General features: G+C 42.9%; 1 protein-coding gene across 1 annotated transcript in view; it reads right to left on the reverse strand.

Annotated features, from left to right (window-relative positions):
* Nucleotides 1-1,187: 1,187 nt before the first annotated feature.
* Nucleotides 1,188-21,474, reverse strand: part of CNGB3 (cyclic nucleotide gated channel subunit beta 3) — a 116,703-nt gene continuing 96,416 nt past the window's right edge. The window contains exons 15-18 of the mRNA XM_029913349.1: nt 18,725-18,843; nt 4,539-4,685; nt 2,235-2,412; nt 1,188-1,433 (exon numbers count right to left, since the gene is read on the reverse strand). Of these exons, the coding sequence (XP_029769209.1) occupies nt 1,188-1,433; nt 2,235-2,412; nt 4,539-4,685; nt 18,725-18,843 (690 nt within the window). The remainder of the gene's footprint in view (nt 1,434-2,234; nt 2,413-4,538; nt 4,686-18,724; nt 18,844-21,474) is intronic.

Genomic DNA, 21,474 nt, shown 5'->3' on the forward strand with positions numbered 1-21,474 from the left:
ACCTGGGATATTGGAGGCCGGGTATGAAGTTGTTGTTCTGCCTGATTTGGATCAGGGACTTGAACCCAGGTCTGCCAAGCACATACCCTAATTACCAGACTATTAGCTATTCTCAGGGGTGGTGCTCTCATTTTTCATTACTCTTTGAAAGGTCTTGGGTTTGTCCGAATGTAGAATGGCAAAATTATTTCCTACCCAGTTTGAAATTTTGCCTGAGTCATGACTGCAGGAACTGATTGTCTGTGACTGACTGACGAAAAGATCAGCAGTCTTTTATAGCAGTAGCTACAAGGTGTAACAGTCCACATTTTTCAAAAACAGCCTTTAATTGTGAGTGTTCAACTTCAGATACTGAGGCCTTCCTTTTCAGAGGTGGTGAGCCACCTGCAGTTCCCATGGACTTCAGGTAGAGTTGGGGTTGCTCAGCACCTATGAAAGTCAGGCTATGATTATATGAAGTAGAGCACCCAAAATTAAAGGCCACTTTTGAAAAACATTGCTTTAGTTTTTTATTCCGTATATTCAGCTACCTTTACTGAACTGAAGGCTCCTACTTTCAACAGTTTCGAGGTGACACTGAGATCTGCAGGATCATTATCCCCTTTGTCTTTTTGGTGATTGCACTGGTCTTCTGCCCTCTGGAGACCAAAACTGAAAGCATTGAAACCATGAACTGTAGTTGAATTGAGCCCATGTTGGTTACAAAAGCAAGTCACTTGTTAGAAATATAAAATGAGGAGAGAGGGTAAATAAGGGCAAATATTAACAACCTCAGCAATATTAATGCAGTAACAAGGTAAAGGATTATGATAGGAAACCAGAATAGAAAATAGAGAAAAAAGAGACACATGGAAAACAAAGATCAAACCAATCAAGAGGAAAACCCAGAGGAAGAGTAATAAGAAAGAGAGAACTAGGAGGAGAGGGATAAGGAGAAGTAGGAGCGAGGAGTAAGAGATGAGTGAGAGAATAGAGGAAGCAAGAAATAAATAGGCCTAAGGGTGCAATCTGTGCTCTAATTACTTTGCTACACAAAATGTTATACTCTACAGTCAAGGTCTGGAGACCAAGTACATCCTCTCCCTGGGATGAGGGAAGAGAATAGTTCTGCACTCTGATGCAAAGCCACACCGTGCCCTCTCTCCCCTCAGAAAGATTCTAGGTATGACCACAACTCAGTCCACCATCTACTCCTGTCTCTTTTCTTTGACCTCAACAGTTAGAACCTCTCCTCCTTCTGCTATGGGGGAAGGAGCCATGCTGATGATAAGGGACTTGTTAGTGGTTCCTCTGAGCAGAACCGGTTTAGGTGGAGGTTGAAAATTTTCACCTGGCTCTTCCATTTGCACAGATGGTTTAGGTGGGGCTGTGGGTTCTGGTGCTCGCTCAGGTTTCTTTTCCTCTGGCTCAGGTTTCTTTTCTTCAGTTTTTTCCTGTAACGAAAAGTTAAACATTTCTTAGTGCTTCAGACAAAATCCAAGAACCCCTATTCTACTCAGAGTGTGGAGTCATAAGGTATGGGTATGAATATTGGAATGGAGACAGAATTTACTACTGCCACCTACTAGTGGATAAGTAGAACAGACCAGGATTATTATCAATTTGCATATTCCCTAAAGTAAGCTATTGTAATAAAGTAATTCCTACACATTTAATGGCTTGCTACTTGCTCATAAATTTGACTATTATGTATAGAAGTTGTTTGGATTTACTCAGTTTTGGCTAAATGTGTTAATCTTAAATTTGTCTCCATGATTTGCAAAGCAGTAGGGAAAGGGTGGGAGTTTGAATAGCCAATAAGTTAAGCAGTGCTTTGCCATCAGCTGGATTCTGTTGCTGGTGGTAGGATAATGCTTTCAAGGGGCATCATGGTTTTGTTAGGGGGGGGAAATGGCTCAGTTCCCCCCCCCCCCAAGGCCCATATAAAAGCAGTTCTTGCTCCCATTTCCCTTGACCCTTTTTCTCTCTGCTGCCTTTTTGCTTTTGCCCACTCTGTCCTAGACAGAACAGGAATCCAATAACGTTTGAGTCAAACATCTGAACCCATGATGTTTGAGATTAGGCACTATGGGTTACATCTTGCCCTGTTGAAGTAAGTAGGAATTTTGTCCTTTCAGTAGGGCCAGGATTTCATGCAATATGTTTGCTCAAACCTGGTAAGTTCCTCTCTTGGGTTTTTCCCCTGCTTATCCCTTGAGCATTCTGAACAGTCTTTTGTATTTGTTGTGGGTTACCTGAACAGCTTGCTGTCTCTTCATCTTGAGCAGCATAGCTAGGCCTCCTTTTCCTGTCCTTCCAAACATTGCTTTGAATAGTTTGGGAGTTTCTGGTTTTGTTGCAAAGAGACTGGACAAGCCTTTTGTTTGCACTTGTGGCCCTTCAGCGGGCTTACCCTTCTCCTTGAGCAGCACCCTGTAGATAAGATGGAAGATAACACACCACAATGAGAACTGACAAGTCTGATGCTAAGATATTACTAAAACTCCAAATCTAAGCATGAAACCCTTGTAACTTTTTTCAGTGTCAGTTTTCATTCCAAACTTAGTGGAAAAGAAAAAGGGCAAGAAGGTACCATTCACCAGAGTATGGATCTATGGCAAACTGCTGCTGTTTGTATTTTGAAATCTATTTCTTCCTCTGCAGGATGCAGGTAAAACAAATGCATGCTTCAAACAAGGTCACATCAAAGGAGGATTGTATAGGGTAAGGTCAGAAACCAGCGTAAAAGAGAGCATACTCCATTACTGCCACGGGATGTGCATGTGGGGCAAAATTATCCTCTCTGGCTGCACTGCAGATGGGTCTTTGCACATTGAACATTCCCTCTGCTAGTGGATTTTGCACTGAAATGAATAGAAGTGATAGTGCGCTGAAGTGACCTGCAGTGTGAATCACTGTTTGGTGCTTAGACTCAGAAAGTTGGCAGGTTGGTGTATCTCTCTGTCAGACTCGTTCAGTAAATCACTATATAGAACCGAAAGCTTTCTAATGGCCAGCGCTGCTCATACAATGTGACATCTGGAAAACAACCCATGGACTTCCCATTCTGTGCTATGCCTGATTACCACCAACAAAGATAATGGAATCACATTTTTATGGGTAGTTTTGTTGATGATGCGCATGGCAAACTAGGCTGGACCCCACTCTTCCAAAACTGTTTTGGTTTTGCAGGCACGAACAAGAGCACGAACTTACTTGTGACAATAAACTATGCAGATATAGACTAGAAATACAGGACAGCAGGTACGAGCAGCATCAAGAAGCAGATTAGCATGCTTTTATTTCTGTTCAAGGATTACACAGCTTGTGGACAAACCTCTCTGTGCACAGCTTTACTGAATTTTTTACCCCAAAATTCAATATGACCTATGCTGCTGTCACCACTTCCCAGTGTTGCACCTTGAAGTTCTGGGGATAGGGATTGAGGAGTGGGACAGTGGTGGCGCTGATGCACCATGGCAGGGTGAATGGGAATTCTCATTTATCTGAATGTTGGAGGGAGCTTATTGTAGTGAATGCAACTGTAAATTGGTGTCTTCACTGTAATCTGAAAAAAATCACTAATATGCTTCTGTTTTCACTTGCAACGTTCAGAAAGCTGGGAGAAGCTTCTCCAGCTGTTTTAGTGCTTGACACAAACCTCAAGCCACAATCAACCACACAAAGTTAGTGGGTTAAGCATAGTATAAATATTAACCGTTTTACCAGTGCTACATTGTTTGACCTATTTTTTTAAGTCTTTTGGAGAGACTTGTTTTCCTGTTTTTTGTTCATAGTTGGAGTTTTTAATTTGAGTAACTAAGTTGTATTGATTTAAAACAGAGGTTCAGATCATTATTTATAGTATATTCCAGCAGCGCTGAGAGTGGCCGAGTGACACGTTAGCTGATCACAGGTCTAAACAGGACCGGGGCAAAGAGGGGATCTATAGAGATACAGCCAAAGTGGGGAGAAAAGGAAGTTGATACATACAAATCTGTGCACTGACCACACCCAGCTAAACTCTGTGTATACATAGACCTTGGACATGCTTCTGTTAGGCCTAATTTAAAACCTGCATGTGTACAGCCTTAGGGCTCTTTGAAATCATAGAAAGGTAGGAAGGGACCTCAAGCTCCTATAGTCCATCAACTTGTGGATACAGAAAAGTATGTGCCTACAGGCTCCATTGTATCCGCACAACTGCACTGTTGAAAATGTGGTCCTAAGCTGAGCACTATTTTGCAGTATTCCTGCACAGGAAATGCAGGCCAAGGTGAGGAACTGGTTGGGCACCTGAGGGGTCCTGTTTGCTTCTAAACACTTATGTGTTTGTCATCCTTTATGGAAAGGAGAGTTGAGACTTGGTTCATAACTTTATCTTTACCACCCTTCCCTGACTACTGCCATCCCTGCCATGACATCATGAAATCTACCAAAAGTTACCATGATAATTCCACAACAAGCACCAAGAACTAGTTTTTCTAAGAAACAAATGTAATTATCTATCAATCAAAATTCTTAATTCTGTATCTAAACCAATACTGCAGGGGCCATACTTAGCCTTCTTCATCAGGAGCTTTTCCGAGTCTGGATAATGCACCAAGATTTCATTGAGAGTCTTCTTGTCTAGAATAAAGAGATTGGCAAATCCATGTGCTACCACGTTAGCGGTCCGCCGATTTCCTCCACTTGCCGCTAATAGGCTGCAATGGAAAAACAATACAAGAAGGTAGGGTTAGAACTTGCATATGTTATGAGTCTCTTTCCAGGTGTTTGGTGTTTTCTTCATTTAATTCAGCGATCATTAAAAAGTTCACATTTACCCCACCGTTACCTGAGGTACTTCAATGCTTCTCTATACTTAACACTAAAACTATACTGAACATAATTGAATCTTTCTTTGATGAATCAGAAGGCACTTCAGGATCTTGTAGTGGCTCATGGTCATCATTATCAACATCAATTATCACTGTAGATGTAGAAGGTGTAGGAGATTGGGCTGAATTTGTAACGACCCTATGACACACCCTGGAAAATGCTTTTTTGAATAAATCCCTGATATCCGCTTGCTTACTTGTCTTCTGCCTCTTTTGCATAAAAGTAGAGTGCAGAATGTGCAATTGCATAACCTCCTGGGCAGTATACAAGTCCCAGTTACTAGACTGAAGATTTGTAGTGGGAGATATCAGAAATGCCGGTTAATAGAGCTTTCTGGTTGATACAGTGCTGGATAACACAGCTTTTACTGTACTAGGAATGTGAGAAATCTTGCTGGATAAAAACATGCCTCTCAGATGAGCCTCACTTCAAGGCTGTCACTCATTTCTAAAAGTTCCCTACGTTCTACATAAATTTGGCATTCCCTCACTATTCTGGTTGGAAACTAGTGACATCAGAAATAAAGAAGCATGGCACTGACATTATAGAAAAAAATATTTGCTCTAAATGAATGACTCCTGCAGCATTACTGCATGAATCACTATTTTGTGACCCTGATTGTGAGTCTGTCACACATTGCATCCCACACCTGGACCCTGGCAAGTTGAGTGGTATGTATATAGAAGGTCTCTGCCTGACAGCTTGTAAATTGCCTGTCTGAAGGTGAGGGGAGTTTGTTTTCAAAGTGATGAAAGAGATTAGCTTCACAAACAGCAGTCTGGCATGAGGAGTATGGTACACAAGTAAAAGTTTAGACACCTGTACAAATACAAATCTGAACTGTTGATCTTGGATTCAACAGACTTCACTTCACTGTCCCATCCAGGGCAACGATCTAAGTAAGCGACACAATACAGCGTATTCCATGTCTTGATATGAATGCTGAAAATCTCCTATCATGAGTATGAAAGGGTACCATCTGCACTAGACTTTTGTACCTCCATTGCTTGTCAATTAACCCAGTTACTTAAAACGTTTTATAAAGACTAAGTGAACACTCCCTACATGTTTGTCCAAGGCCACTACCATTTGTTTTGTTGTTTTAATCGTAGGCAAAGAACAAATGTTTGTAGCCTGGATCAAGCTCTGTTTACTCATGTGTGGGCAGTTTGAGACTTTGTTTGAAATCCTGGTCCTATTGAAGTCAATGTGAGTTTTGCCATTGACCTCAGTGAGGCCAGGAGTTCATCCTTGGAGTATACAGCTAGGAAGGAGGAAAGCATGTGTGTTCATTGTTCTAGGCTAACAGTGAGACTGGATCAAGCTTGGCTGGCAGGGCATAGTCTTAACACACCAAATCTGTACATTTTAAAATCCTGACACTCAAAACTCTGATGCCTAACTGCATTAGGAACTCAAAATGCTCTGATTTTATTTTAAGCAAATAATGCCCTGATGATGGTACGTGTCCACTGCAATAAAACCCCTCTGCACTGAGTCTCAGAACCCGGGTCAATTGATTCAGGCTCACAGGGCCTGGGCCGCAGGGCTAAAAATTAGTGTTGATGTTTGGGCTCAGGCTAGGGCCCAGGCTCTGAGACCCTCTCCCCCTCATGGAGTTTCAGAGCCCAGGCTCCAGCCTGAGCCCAAACATCGACACTGCTCTTTTTAGGCCCGTGAGTCCAAGTCAACTGACCCAGGCTAGCTGTTGCTGTGCTGCATGTCTTTTATTGTAGCATAGATGTACCCTAAATGTTGTGAAAGCTGGTGTGATGGGATGCACAGTGATAAGTCCGCGAGCAGATGAAAACACACCTGGCACTGGAAAGGGAAAGGTTTAACAATAAGGAAAGGGGGTGTATAAGGAGATGGTGTCACAGATCTTAGTGACTGCCCCTTCTTGGCCACCCACTAAGACTGCTGTGAGTGGAGTCCAAGTCTATGCTCTGCTTCCCTTGGGATGCCATTAGCTTCTGGAGCCTGAACGGCACCATTGCCCCAATCTTGGGGCCCCTATGCACACAGAGTACAGACCTTCTACCTAGCACTCCCCTCTGAGTGGTGAAACTCTGTGTGGTGCTGACCCTTCAGACTCCTTGGTACTTTAACACACCACTCCCAGCATACCACCCAAGGGGTGTGAAGCTGCTGGTCACAGTTTAACTCTCTCAGGGGCAACATGGTATTTGTGGATGCTTAACACATACTGGTAGACTGGCTTTGCACCAACTGTAGCACCACTGCTCTTTACTTAACAGACAAAGTACATAGTTTTCTAAATGATCTGTAATCTGAGGCCTTGTCTACCCTATTGTGGTAAGTCAACCAACGTTGTGCTACTCCAGCTACGTGAATAACGTCACTGGAGTCGACGTAGCTGAGGTTGACTTACCACGGTGTCTACACTGCGCTACATCGACAGGAGACACTCTCCCATCAACTTACCTTACTCTTCTCATTCCACACAGCAGCGTCAATCTCCGGTAAGTGTAGACATGGCCTTAGAAAGGAAAGACTGGAAGGGACCTCTAGAAGTCATGAAGTCCAGCTCCTTGCACTGAGGCAGGACCATGCAAACCTAAACCATTCCTGACAGGTGTTTGTCCAACCTGTTCTTAAAAACCTCCAATGATGGGGAGCCACAACCTCACTTGCAAGCCTATTCCAGAGCTTAACTGCCCTTATAGTTAGAAACTTTCTCCTAATATCTAACCTAAACCTCTCTTGCTGCAGATTAACCCCAGAATATTAGCCTTCCCCCTGTTTTTTTGCAACTGCATCACATTTTTGACTCACTGGATTTGTGATCCACTATAAACCCAGATCCTTTTCAGCAGTACTATCGCCTAGCCAGTTATTCCTCATTTTGTAGTTGTGCATTTGATTTTTCCAGCGTAATGTGGTACTTTGCACTCGTCTTGTTGATTTGCCTCTCCCCCACCACTGGTTGACACGACCCTTAGATAACTGCTCTAAAAGTAGATTTTTAACCAGTTGTGCACCCCCCTTATAGTAATTTCACCTAGATCACATTTCCTTAGTTTGCTTATGAGGATGTCGTGGGACAGTGTCAAAAGCCTTACTAAAATTAAGATATATCACATCTGCTGCTCTGTCCCAAGCCAGTATGCCAATGACCCTTAGTCAAAGATGTCAGTACACATCCTAAACACAATGTCCCACACTAGCTCACCCTTCTCTTGGGAATCCTTGGAGGATCAACATTTTTATGGCTGACCAGGAACAATGCTTCCTCAGCTCTCGTCCACTCACGCCCCTCCTCTACCTACGCTACATTGACGACATCTTCATCATCTGGACCCATGGGAAGGAGACTCTGGAAGAATTCCACAATTTCAACAGTTTCCACCCCACCATCAACCTCAGCCTGGACCAATCTACATGGGAGGTCCACTTCCTAGACACCATAGTACAAATAAGTGATGGCCACGTTAACACCACCCTATACCGAAAACCCACTGACCGCTATGCCTACCTTCATGCCTCCAGCTTCCACCCTGGACACACCACACGATCCATCGTCTACAGCCAAGCACTGAGGTACAACCGCATCTGCTCCAGCCCCTCAGACAGAGACCAACACCTACAACATCTTCACCAAGCATTCTCAAAACTACGATACCCGCACAAGGAAATAAGGAAACAAATCAACAGAGCCAGACATGTACCCAGAAGCCTCCTGCTACAAGACAAGCCCAAGAAAGAAACCAACAGAACTCCACTGGCCATCACCTACAGTCCTCAGCTTAAACCTCTCCAACGCATCATCAGTGATCTACAACCCATCCTGGACAATGATCCTTCGCTTTCACAGACCTTGGGAGGCAGGCCAGTCCTCGCCCACAGACAACCTGCCAACCTTAAGCATATTCTCACCAGCAACCACGCACCGCACCATAACAACTCTAACTCAGGAACCAATCCATGCAACAAACCTCGATGCCAACTCTGCCCACATATCTACACCAACAACACCATCACAGGACCTAACCAGATCAGCTACAACATCACCGGTTCATTCACCTGCACGTCCACCAATGTTATATATGCCATCATGTGCCAGCAATGCCCCTCTGCTATGTACATTGGCCAAACTGGACAGTCACTACGTAAAAGGATAAATGGACACAAGTCAGATATCAGGAATGGCAATATACAAAAACCTGTAGGAGAACACTTCAACCTCCCTGGCCACACAATAGCAGATGTAAAGGTAGCCATCTTACAGCAAAAAACTTCAGGACCAGACTCCAAAGAGAAACTGCTGAGCTCCAGTTCATTTGCAAATTTGACACCATCAGATCAGGATTAAACAAAGACTGTGAATGGCTAGCCAACTACAGAAGCAGTTTCTCCTCCCTTGGTGTTCACACTTCAACTGCTAGCAGAGGACCTCACCCTCCCTGATTGAACTAACCTCGTTATCTCCAGACTGATTCTTGCCAGCATATTTATACCTGCCCCTGGAAATTTCCATTACATGCATCCGACGAAGTGGGCATTCACCCACGAAAGCTTATGCTCCAATACATCCGTTAGTCTTAAAGGTGCCACAGGACTCACTGTTGTGTTCCGTCAGGCAGGCAGACTCCTCCCCCTCCTTGCCTTCCCTGTCCCTGTGGCAGCTTCCTTCATCGTAATGCAGTGTAAAATGGCTCTCTCCTCCAGTTCCCCCCAGGAGTCCCTTTACAGACTCCTGCTATGGTCATCTGCTTCTTCTATTCTGCCCTTTGGTAACTTTCCACTCCCAGACCTGCCTCCCTTCAGCCAGAGGAGGAAGTTTCTTCTCCCAGTTAGAGCAAACCCATTGTCCCAAGGTGTTTTACTCTGAATAGACAATTGTTGAGTACTGATCACCCACCATTGTATCCATCCTGGCAGAGATGTGACACAACCGTGCTAATTCATGGTGGAGTCACATACATACAGGCTTTCTGTTTCACAGTAATTTCATGGTACAATTTAAAAAAAAAAATCCACTATTCAGAAGTGGTACAGACAGCACCCCAAATCATCACAGATGGATAGGGAGGGTAATGACCTTTGAAAGAGCAAAGAAGCAGTAAAAAAAATCTTTGCTCCTTAGCTGAGTTGCTTGCAACAGCCCTCCCTCTCTATACCACAGAAAAATCATGAAAACATTTAAATAAACAAAAATACCTCGCTTGTATCTAGTGCTTGTGAGCAGTGGAGCTCAGTACTTTCCATTAAATAAGAGGCAAAGTAACTAACGCTGCAACAGCTCATTGAGGAGACACCGTTTTAGTGCCAGTTTCAATCTCCCAGCTCTGCTAGCAGGAGAGAGGTTGCAGGAGGTAAGGTGACTTGTGTCAAGGTCACACAGTCAGCCAGTATCTGACTTCAAATTAGAATCTAGTACTTCCCGGTCTTTTCCTGTAAAGGAAAAATGCAGTGGTTCTGTATGAGGTCTCAGATAGATAGATAAACATGTATTTACTAACTACAAATGGATATCAAATACATTTCCATGGCAGTTCTGAAATCACTGTCTGAGTTTTTGTATCGCTGTTCTGTGCACAGCACTAACTCGGCTGGAACCATCATTCTGACATTTCCCAAGCAGGGGGCTCTGTAATGATGCAAACTAGGGTTGAAGAAATCAGCTTGTCTATTCGCAAGCATGGGAAACCAGATCCTGATGTGCAGCGAATTTTCTAAATAAGTATATATGGCTTGGTTAGACAGTCCTTGCTCAGACAAATTCAGCTTTGCTTAGGGATGGGAGCACAGAGGGCATGACGGGGCCCCTTTTAGCTAGTGGACCAAGAGTTATCGTAGTGTTGGGTTAACTGAGCTTTTTTAAATGATGCAACTTGCCTTACACCGCTTTAGATGCTCTAACTTCCAATGCTCCCTAATGGGGAGCTTATCTTTTCTGCTTTACTTTCCTTACAAAGAAAATCTGCTCTTCCACAGTAATCACCCCAAAATGCTGTAATGTCATTAATGTGAGATGTTGTATTTTGGACACGTAGCAATTTTTATAAGGGTTTAGAAGCTTCAAATTGCCATCCTTGTGCCTCCCCGTTTCTCAATTTGCCTCTTATCATTGACCATCATACAGTGTTACCCTTCCTGGGAATAAGATATCAGATTGATCCTGAAACTGCTGTTGTGTTGCCCAGCAGCATAGTTGCACTCTAGCACAAGTGCACGTAGAGTGACAGAGAGGCCCAAGAAAGGTGGGAGGCCTAGTTCTCAACACTGAGCAGGAAGTCCGCCAGCACCCTGCATGCTGAAGCTGGTTGAAAAACAGAATTTCCATCCCATGAGATGTGCTGAGATTTGAGATAGTCCTGAATTTGGTCAACAAATCAATCTCGGAATGTGTGGTGCAATGAAATATTTCATTCTGACCATATCAAAACGTTTTGTTAAGGTTGAAACGTTTGGGGTTTTATGTTATAAATAATATAAAAGCCAAAACAATAAAGGTGAAATGAAACATTTAGATATTTTTTCATTGAAAATTTCAATGAAATTGATCTATTCCTGGACACTTTTTGATTTTGTTAAAGCAGCATTTTCTGATGGAAAACTGGTCCACTGGACACTTTTTTGACTAACTCTTCTGCCCACCCACTCCCTTACTGACATGCACAGGATAAGAAATGGAGAGAGCATAGGCAGTAAATGAGTGTGTGAGCTGATATAGCTTAATGCATGATCTTCCTTGTGACAATGAGGTCCTTAGCTATGCTCTCCCTTCTTGGAATAACCCCTGCTACTCGGACGGAGTAACTGGATGGCTGTGCAACAAGGCTCCCACTATTGCAGGATCACGTTTGCCTGGACTCCTTAATTTGCTTCTGCTATTGTTCTGTGCAGGATTTAGCCTGTAATGCTTAGACTGTCTTTAGATTAGATTACTTTTTATATTGCATCACAGTTTTCATTTACATTTAAATACATTATTCCTAATTTCTATTTAAAAGCAGAGAAAGGGCTAGGATTTATTGGAATCATTTTGTCTAATTATTTCACCTACCCTACAAATATGTGTCTGCTTATTTCTATGCTGCTCTTCTCCCACTGAAGTAATCTGTAAGGCCACTACTACCTTCTCCTCCTCTAAATCCCACATCTACTGATTTTTCCAAGGGGAAAAATTAGTGGGTGCTCTGCACCTACTGGCAGCCAAGCTCCCCTCACCCCGTGCCTCACCTCCTCCTCCCCCCTGAGCACGACAGGTCCCCTCTTCTCCACCTGCCTCCCAGTGTGTCCTGCCCGGCCGCCGCCAAAGAGCTGTTTAGCAGTGTTAGCACGCTCCGGGGAGGGGGGGAAGGAATGTGGCACGCTCAGGGGATGAGGCAGGAAAGAGGCGGGGCCAGGGCGGGGATTTGGGGAAGGGTTTGGAATGGGGGCAGGGAAGGGGTGGGAAGAGGTGGGGCAAGGGTAGGGCCTCATGAAAGAGGTGGAGTGGGGGCAGAACCTGGGGCGGGGGGGGGAGGTCAAGCACCCACGGGAAAGAGGGGAAGTCGGCACCTATGAGAAAGTAGTGTTGAAAGTACGCAGCTCTGATAAATCTTGAGTTTGGTTTTGGTGGTGTATTTTGATGATTTATCAGAGCTGCATACTTTCAACACTACTTTATAGTGCAGAATGTTGGGGAATGAGAAAGTATGAAAGTGCCTTCATTCCATACAACCTGCCTCAGAAAAATCATCCGTATCTTTTGGCACAGAACAATCTCAAACCAAGATCTATTGACAATGACACAGTGCAGCCAAGAGGATCTGAGCACCATCATTGCCAGGAGGCGTTGGAGATGGATCAGTCATGTGCTTTGGATAGAAACTGATTCCATCACCGGAGTAGCAATAAGATAGACACCTGAAGGCAAGTGAAAACGAGGCCACCCGAAAACAACATGGCAAAGAGCTGTGGAAGCCAAGCTGAAAAACCTGGAGCACAGCTGGGGAACCATTGAAAGACTTGCCAGAAACAGACAGAAGTGGAGGAGCTTTGTCACTGCCCTAAACGCCAAAGGTGTAATAGGAACATGATGCTGATGACCTATGAGATATTACCCACCTGATATCAGCGAGGTACAGGGCAATTGAGGATACTTATCTGTAGTTTAAAAAATCATTGTATATTTGTTCGTCTCCCCCCACTTTTTAGACTGGAAGTTCTTTGGGGAAGGGTCTGTCTTTCTATGTATGGGAAGTACGTAGCACATTGTGGATTTTAATACCATCATCATGAAGGGGGAAATTTTCGGAGACAAAGGACAATTATGCACCTAACTCCTCTTGAAAGTCAATGGGCATTGGGTGCCTATTTCCCATTTGTACCTCTAAAAGTTTCTGCCAGCCACCCCCAAAAGTTATATTGCCATTGTAGTGAAACATTAAATTGAAGACAGCTTCCAGTCTCCGTCCCTAGTTTTCTTACAAATGAAACAGGCAGTAAAAGGACCAATTTGAATACAAGACTTAAATAGGGCTCTATGGTACAGTTCAGCAAAAACATGGACACATTTTAAAAGTTTCTAGAGCCTCAAAATGAACCGGAATGTTTGGTTTCCTTCAGTAACTATTTTTTCTTCCCAGTGAGAGATTTTTTTAAAAGATAATTTATATGCAATTTGAACAAAAATATGAATAAACAGCAGGTATCTTGTATACCATTTTATTAAACAAGTTAACGAGAAGGGGAAGGGTTGATATGTTTCTGCAAACAAGTCCTGAGGCAGAGATCACAAGGTGAGCAAGGCACTCTGATACCATGGTGATAAGAGTGTTGTGAATAGCCAGACAAATAGGTAAACACAATTGCTGTGCAATAACAGCATTTCAGTTGATCAGCTCCATGAAGGAAGGTATTTTATTTTTCCTGCTGTAAAGCACTCAGAGCACCTTGACAGAGGGCCCTGTATAAACCCATTATTTCTAACACGCTGCCACACGGATGATGATGATTCCCCAGTGATGCACTGAGTGGTTCAGCTGTTTGCTTTCCTCCAAATTTAGGAACATCTGCCAGCTGCTGAGAATTTCCTCCTTCTCAGGCCCACCCACTGCCTGCTGTTTAAGGCGAGAGTACCTCATGCCTGTATTCATATTCCTCTAAGGATCGTCTGCTGTCTCCAGGAGTATAGTGGTGGGGATTTCATCTACCATAAATGATCATTTCAGAAAGAGTAAATATTTGCTGGGAAAATTACCTTAGTCATTGTATTTGCCTCCAGGGGAAACATCCGCTTGCTCAAGACATCTTTATTGGTTCAAAAGTTGGAAAAGCACCCCAAGTTAGTAGACAAATTTAACTGGCCAAATACTTCCCTGGTGTAACTTCACTGAGTTACAGCAGGACTAGATAGGTCTAGAGCAGTGGTTCCCAAACTTGGGTTCATGAACCCTGGGGGTTCACAAAATGTTACAGGGGGTTCTCGGGAAAAAATTCCCTAATGGTGGACAGAACTGTCCCTAGGGACTCTGGACAGCATGGGGCCAGTAGCCCAGAGCCCCTGGACTTCCAAGAGCTAAGCAAGCATATCTATCACACTGAGGAGATTTAAACTTCAAAACTCCTTATAAAAAATGGAAAGGGAGGTGGATATTTTTGGCTGTTTTTAAAATTAAATAGGCAGCTAGTATTGTTTTTAAAATTATTATGAAGAACAAGTTTAAGCTTTCTTGTAACGTCCGTTGTTTGCCTGAATTCGAGACCTGAAAGCTTATGTACGAGGAACTCTTTGAGTTGGCTTCTTAAATATCTTCATGCTGTTTCACATCTGATACTCCTGGATGAAACATAGGAGCCTTGTGTTATAACAGGCTTATTCAAAGAGATACAAGCTACGAAAGTGAGATCTTGGAAGAGTGTTGCCATTTTCATAATGTAATAAAAATACGGTAATGATAAATAATAATTAATAATAAATAGTGTGTAATAAGCATGTCATAAAAACAAATTTTATATTTCCAAGATCAATGCTTTTATAATTTATGCTCAAGTAAAGGAGAAAATCCCTGGAAATATTCATTTTTAGGAGGGGATTTGCGAGACTTGACATTTTAGTAAAAGAGGTTCACAGGTTGTTAAAGATTGGGAACCACTGGTCTAGAGGTTTCCTTAACTCTTAACAATTATTTCTTGTATAGGAATGAATCAGTGTTCATCTGGTGTCTAACTGGCTAATCCAAAAGCTAGTGGCAGGTGAGTGAAGATGTTATTGCTCTGAGGAGAGTTGGCAGTTTTTCAAAGGGACACTATTAAGGGCGCAAAAGGAAGCTATTCCGCTGGGTAGGAAAGATAGAAAATGTGGCAAAAGACCACCTTGGCTTAATCACGAGATCTTGCATGATCTAAAAAATAAAAAGGAGTCCTATAAAAAATGGAAACTAGGACAGATTACAAAGGATGAATATAGGCAAACAACACAGGAATGCAGGGGCAAGATTAGAAAGGCAAAGGCAAAAAATGAGCTCAAACTAGCTACAGGAATAAAGGGCAACAAGAAGACTTTTTATCAATACATTAGAAGCAAGAGGAAGACCAAGGACAGGGTAGGCCCACTGCTCAGTGATGAGGGAGAAACAGTAACAGGAAATTTGGAAATGGCAGAGATGCTTAATGACTTCTTTGTTTTGGTCTTCACCGAGAAGTCCGAAGGAATGCCTAACATAGTGAATGCTAATGGGAAGGGGGTAGTTTTAGAAGATAAAATAAAAAAAAAATAAAAAAGTTAAAAATCACTTAGAAAAGTTAGATGCCTGCAAGTCACCAGGGCCTGATGAAATGCATCCTAGAATACTCAAGGAGCTAATAGAGGAGGCATCTGAGCCTCTAGCTATTATCTTTGGAAAATCATGGGAGACAGGAGAGATTCCAGAAGACTGGAAAAGGGCAAATATAGTGCCCATCCATAAAAAGGGAAATAAAAACAACCCAGGAAACTACAGACCAGTTAGTTTAACTTCTGTGCCAGGGAAGATAATGGAGCAAGTAATTAAGGAAATCATCTGCAAACACTTGGAAGGTAGTAAGGTGATAGGGAATAGCCAGCATGGATTTGTAAAGAACAAATCATGTCAAACCAATCTGATAGCTTTCTTTGATAGGATGACAAGTCTTGTGGATAAGGGAGAAGCGGTGGATGTGGTATACCTAGACTTTAGTAAGGCATTTGATATGGTCTCGCATGATATTCTTATCGATAAACTAGGCAAATACAACTTAGATGGGGCTACTGTAAGGTGGGTGCATAACTGGCTAGATAACCATTCTCAGAGAGTAGTTCTTAATGGTTCCCAATCCTGCTGGAAAGGTATAACAAGTGGGGTTCCACGGGAGTCTGTTTTGGGACCGGCTCTGTTCAATATCTTCATCAACGACTTAGATATTGGCATAGAAAGTACACTTATTAAGTTTGCAGATGATACCAAACTGGAAGGGATTGCAACTGCTTTGGAGCACAGGGTCATAATTCAAAATGATCTGGACAAATTGGAGAAATGGTCTGAGGTAAACAGGATGAAGTTTAACAAAGACAAATGCAAAGTACTTCACTTAGGAAGGAACAATCAGTTTCACACATACAGAATGGGAAGAGACTGTCTAGGAAGGAGTACAGCAGAAAGGGATCTAGGGGTTATAGTGGACCACAAGCTAAATATGAGTCAACAGTGTGATGCTGTTGCAAAAAAAGCAAACATGATTCTGGGATGATTCAGGTGTGTTGTGAGCAAGACACGAGAAGTCATTCTTCCGCTCTACTCTGTGCTGGTTAGGCCTCAATTGTAGTATTGTGTCCAGTTCTGGGCACCGCATTTCAAGAAAGATGTGGAGAAATTGGAGAGGGTCCAGAGAAGAGCAACAAGAATGATTAAAGGTCTTGAGAACATGACCTATGAAGGAAGGCTGAAAGAATTGGGTTTGTTTAGTTTGGAAAAGAGAAGACTGAGAGGGGACATGATAGCAGTTTTCAGGTATCTAAAAGGGTGTCATAAGGAGGAGGCAGAAAATTGTTCACCTTAGCCTCTAAGGATAAAACAAGAAGCAATGGGCTTAAACTGCAGCAAGGGCGGTTTAGGTTGGACATTAGGAAAAAGTTCCTAACTGTCAGGGTGGTTAAACATTGGAATAAACTGCCTAGGGAGGTTGTGGAATCTCCATCTCTGGAGATATTTAAGAGTAGGTTAGATAAATGTCTGTCAGGGATGGTCTAGACAGTATTTGGTCCTGCCATGAGGGCAGGGGACTGGACTCAATGACCTCTCAAGGTCCCTTCCAGTCCTAGAATCTATGAATCTATGACATTTTAGATTTTTCCAGCTGAAGAAAAATTCCGCAGTAGAAGCAAGAGTGATGTCCGTTCCTGAACACGTTTTTCTAGACTGTGTGTCTAGTTTTGGTTTTTTGGTTTTTTAGTACCCAAGTCTTTCTGAAAAATGTCAGCTTCCCATCTCTCTCTCTCTCTCTCTCTCTCTCTCTCTGTGTGTGTGTATATATATATATATATATATATACACACACAAACACACACACACACACACATAATGGAGCATTTTGATTTTCGGCTTTGCTCACATTATCTTGTCACAAAGAAGACTCAATTGAAAAAATAGACATCCTTCTCTGAAACAGCTGGTATAGGTTTATTTTCCATTTATATAAAAAGGGCCCTGTATCTATGGGAAACTTCCAATCAGGTGTTTGCTATTTGCAGATTTGAGCATTGGCAAGTACTGTATGCACATCATTAAATAAACTGGCATGTTTCCACTACCACAAGAGATAAATTAAGTAGAGGATAAATTTAAACTTGGCACAGAGCTGTTTACCAATTTTTAAAAGCAGATTAAAGTTTCCGGCAAGAGGATTAACAATAACAGGGTGGCAGCTGGAAGAAATCAAATTTCCATTTTATCACATGCAACAGCTCCTATATTCTGTTACTACTCTTCATGCAGACCTCAACAGGAGGTACAGCTAGTCTTGGGCTTGACCAAAGAGTAAACGTGACATAGAAGAGTTCATAGATATCTGCATTGCAACTAATTAGAAAATAGGGATATTGTACATTGGAATCTTAGAAGAATTATCCCTTCTAAAAGGACCATTCAAAAAAATATTTTCTGGTATACTTTACTCTTAAGTGGATATATACTCTTAACTAAATACTGCCTATATTTTCAAACCTCTGTGCCTAGCTTTTAAATCCATGTTTAGGCTCCTAAATAGTTTTTCATTGTAGCTTTTTTTCTCTAGTAAAAAGGATAATTGATTTTCAATATCTGCTGCCTAAACGTGCCTAGTGATATTGTGCAAGCAATAAAACAAATATGGTCACACTGAAACGTAGAAACTGGAGCTGGAGGATGTGTTAAACCCTCTAAACTCGTGAGGAGAATTCCCTTAGTATATTCCTAAATACTTTACCCAGTCTAGTTTGAAAATGCTCATTACACATTAGTCACTATTCCACAGGCTCAGAGATCTCACTGCTAGGGAATTTCCCCCTGATGTCGAGATTAAATTTTATTTTGTACCCCTTCATCCCCTTACTAGGTATCTTCTCTTGGACTGTCCTAACTCACTGATTGTGAACATGTTTCATATTGTGGATCACTCATTAAATCAGCCATTCTTTTTGGGGACTTGCCTGCTTCCAACCCCAATGTCACACTTTCCCTGTGGCACCTAGTGTGCTTTGTTACATGAAAAAGCCAAATGGAGAAAAATACTATTAATCAGATGTAGTACTTGTTGAAAGATGGGAAATTTCATAAGAATTATTTGTTGGTTGATTTTTGTTGTTGTTGAGTATTTGAGCAGCTCTATAAAACAACATTATAAACAGTTACTGGATTACCTTATCTCTCCAAATACAGCTCCTGCTCTCAGGGTAACCAGGACTTTTGTACCATCTGGGCCTCCAAGAACTTGAACTTCTCCCTGCTTGATGATGTACATCTCTCTGCCAATCTCTCCCTGGATGCAGAAACATCACACTTTGAGTGGAATAGTCTGACAAATGCCTCTTAACAGACCCTGTTTGTCATATGCATGTTTCCCACGGTTATGGGGAATAAGATCTAGATTGTGATACCTTTACTCACAGTGAGTAACACCTGACTCCACAGGCAGTCTCATTGATTTTGAAGGGACTAGTTGTGGTGTAAGTCATTATGATCGTGGGAGTTGGATAAACCCTGCTGAAGCTGGTGGATGCATAACTGCTCACCCTTCATTCGGGATAAATGTAAGACAAGGAAGCACCAGACACAGCCACGAAAGTACTGGTAACGTGACTCTAAGAAAAAGCAGAGAGCATGCTTTTGGGCTTAGTGCTGGCTAGTAAGGGGCTTGGAATTGTGAGCAAATAAAATGTCTCCTGCTGTTTGATTCCTACTGTGTTCAGGGAAACAGGACTTTGGGTAATATTGTTTGTAAATAAACAGGATTGCATTAAAGAATACTTGACTCCATCATCAATTTCTCCTCCTAATGGAAATAACCCACAAGATCCTTGGATAACTGCTCAGGTAAAAAGGGGTAACAGCATGTGTATCACAGCCTAGCCCCGAGTGGATGAGGTAGATCAGTGGTTCCCAAACTTGTTCTGCCGCTTGTGCAGGGAAAGCCCCTAGCGGGTCGGGATGGTTTGTTTACCTGTCGCATCCGCAGGTTTGGCCGATCGTGGCTCCCAGTAGCCGCGATTTGCCACTCCAGGCCAATGGGAGCTGCTGGAAGCGGCGCAGGCCGAGGGACGTACTGGCCGCCGCTTCCAGCAGCCCCCATTGGCCTGGAGCAGCGAACCACGGCCACTGGGAGCCACGATCGGCCGAACCTGCGGACGAGGCAGGTAAACAAACTGGCCTGGCCCGCCAGGGGCTTTCCCTGCACAAGTGGCAGAACAAGTTTGGGAACCACTGAGGTAGATAATTACCATGGTGTTTTAGTTAGCACTAGCATGAACTAATTCTGAAGGGATCTGATGTGACTTGATATATTAACTTTAATGTATCTAAGAAGAGCCATATACTGTGCATTTAAAAGTACTTCAGCATTTTTAATTTTTTTCTAATGATCATTTCCATAATTTAAAAGGAAAATCAAGAATAATTAACCAATCAAAGCTTCTGCTGTTTCTTGCATATTTACCAGTGAATTTGAACCTTTGCTAGCTGCTTAATTAGCATCCTGATTTTACCTGGATACAAAGGATTGACAGATTGTATATGTAACAAATTCTAGCCATACTGAAGTCATCTAGTGGGCTAAAATGTAGCATGATAGAATAATATAGGACGCTTACATGTTTTGTATGTTCAAAGGGCTTTACAAACATTAACTTAACAATCCTCACACAACATCCCTGTAAGCGAGGTGAATAAATATTCCCATTTTACAGATGGGAAACTGAGGAAGAGAAGTGAAGTGACTTCAGTAAACCCATACAACAGCAGTCAGTGGCAGAGCCAGGACTGAAATTTTCAGGGTTTAATTCCTAGCCCTCTGCTCTGCTCATTCCTCCAGCCCACACTGCCATTAGAGCGAACTGAGCAGGGGTGGGCCAGTGTTTCTGTATTTGCGACGCTTATCTACCCAACTATGTCCTTTCTTTACAATTCTATATTCAGTTCCAATTACAGCTGCAGCTTTGAATTAATGTGTCATTATTGGCCATGATATATTTTATTAGAGCAACACAAAAGCCTTGCTCTTTTAGTAAGCCATTTACTAAACATCGTGCTTGGGTAAAGCAATATATTTATTTCTAGGGTTTCGTTGCTGAGGAAGATCACCTGAATCTAATTGCAGGATCAAGGCTTTAATCTATTATTATTTTATTATTTGTACTACAGTAGTGCCTAGAAACGTTAGCCATGGATCAGGACCCCATTGTGCTAGCTGCTGTACAGACACAGAGCAAAAAGGCAGTTCCCTGCCCCAAAGAGCTTACAATCCACGTAAAGCAATATATGTAAAATTGTACAGATGTGACTGTATCCCTTTCCACCCACCCGACCACCTTACATTACCTGGTGCCTAAGGTCCCAGTCCTGCAGTGAGCACCACATGGGCAGGCCTACTGACCTGAGCCTTCAAAACTTGTACATAAGGTTAAGATTTTGTTACGTTTATTTTTAGTAAAAGTCACAGATAGGTTGCAGGCACTAAACAAAAATTCACAGAAGCCCTGACCTGTCTGTGACTTTTACTAAAAATAATGGAGGGAGGGAGGGAGGGCTGGTGGGGGGGAAGGAATGACACCTGGATCCCATGGGGGGGACTGACAGAACCACGGCCATGGGGGGCACAGCTCCGGCTCCAGATCCTGCCAATGTTGCAGGGCAGGGGCACACAGCCACGACTCCAGCCCCACCTAAAGCCACAGAGGGAGAAGGCGGGGGTGCACAGCTCTGACTCCAGCCCTGGCAGAAGCTGTGTGGGGAAGGGGACACAGAGCCCCCACCAGCCCTCGCTGAAGCTGCGGGTCAGGGGCACACAGCCCCGGTTCTTGCTGCAGCTGCGAGGGGGGTCACACAGCCCCGGCTCTGGACAAAGCTGCGGGTTGGGGATGCACAGCCCTGGCTCTGCTCCCACTGCTGACAGCTG

This window comes from Terrapene carolina, unplaced genomic scaffold (assembly GCF_002925995.2).
Source record: "Terrapene carolina triunguis isolate 2854851 unplaced genomic scaffold, T_m_triunguis-2.0 Scaffold58, whole genome shotgun sequence".
Lineage (NCBI taxonomy): Eukaryota > Metazoa > Chordata > Testudines > Emydidae > Terrapene > Terrapene triunguis.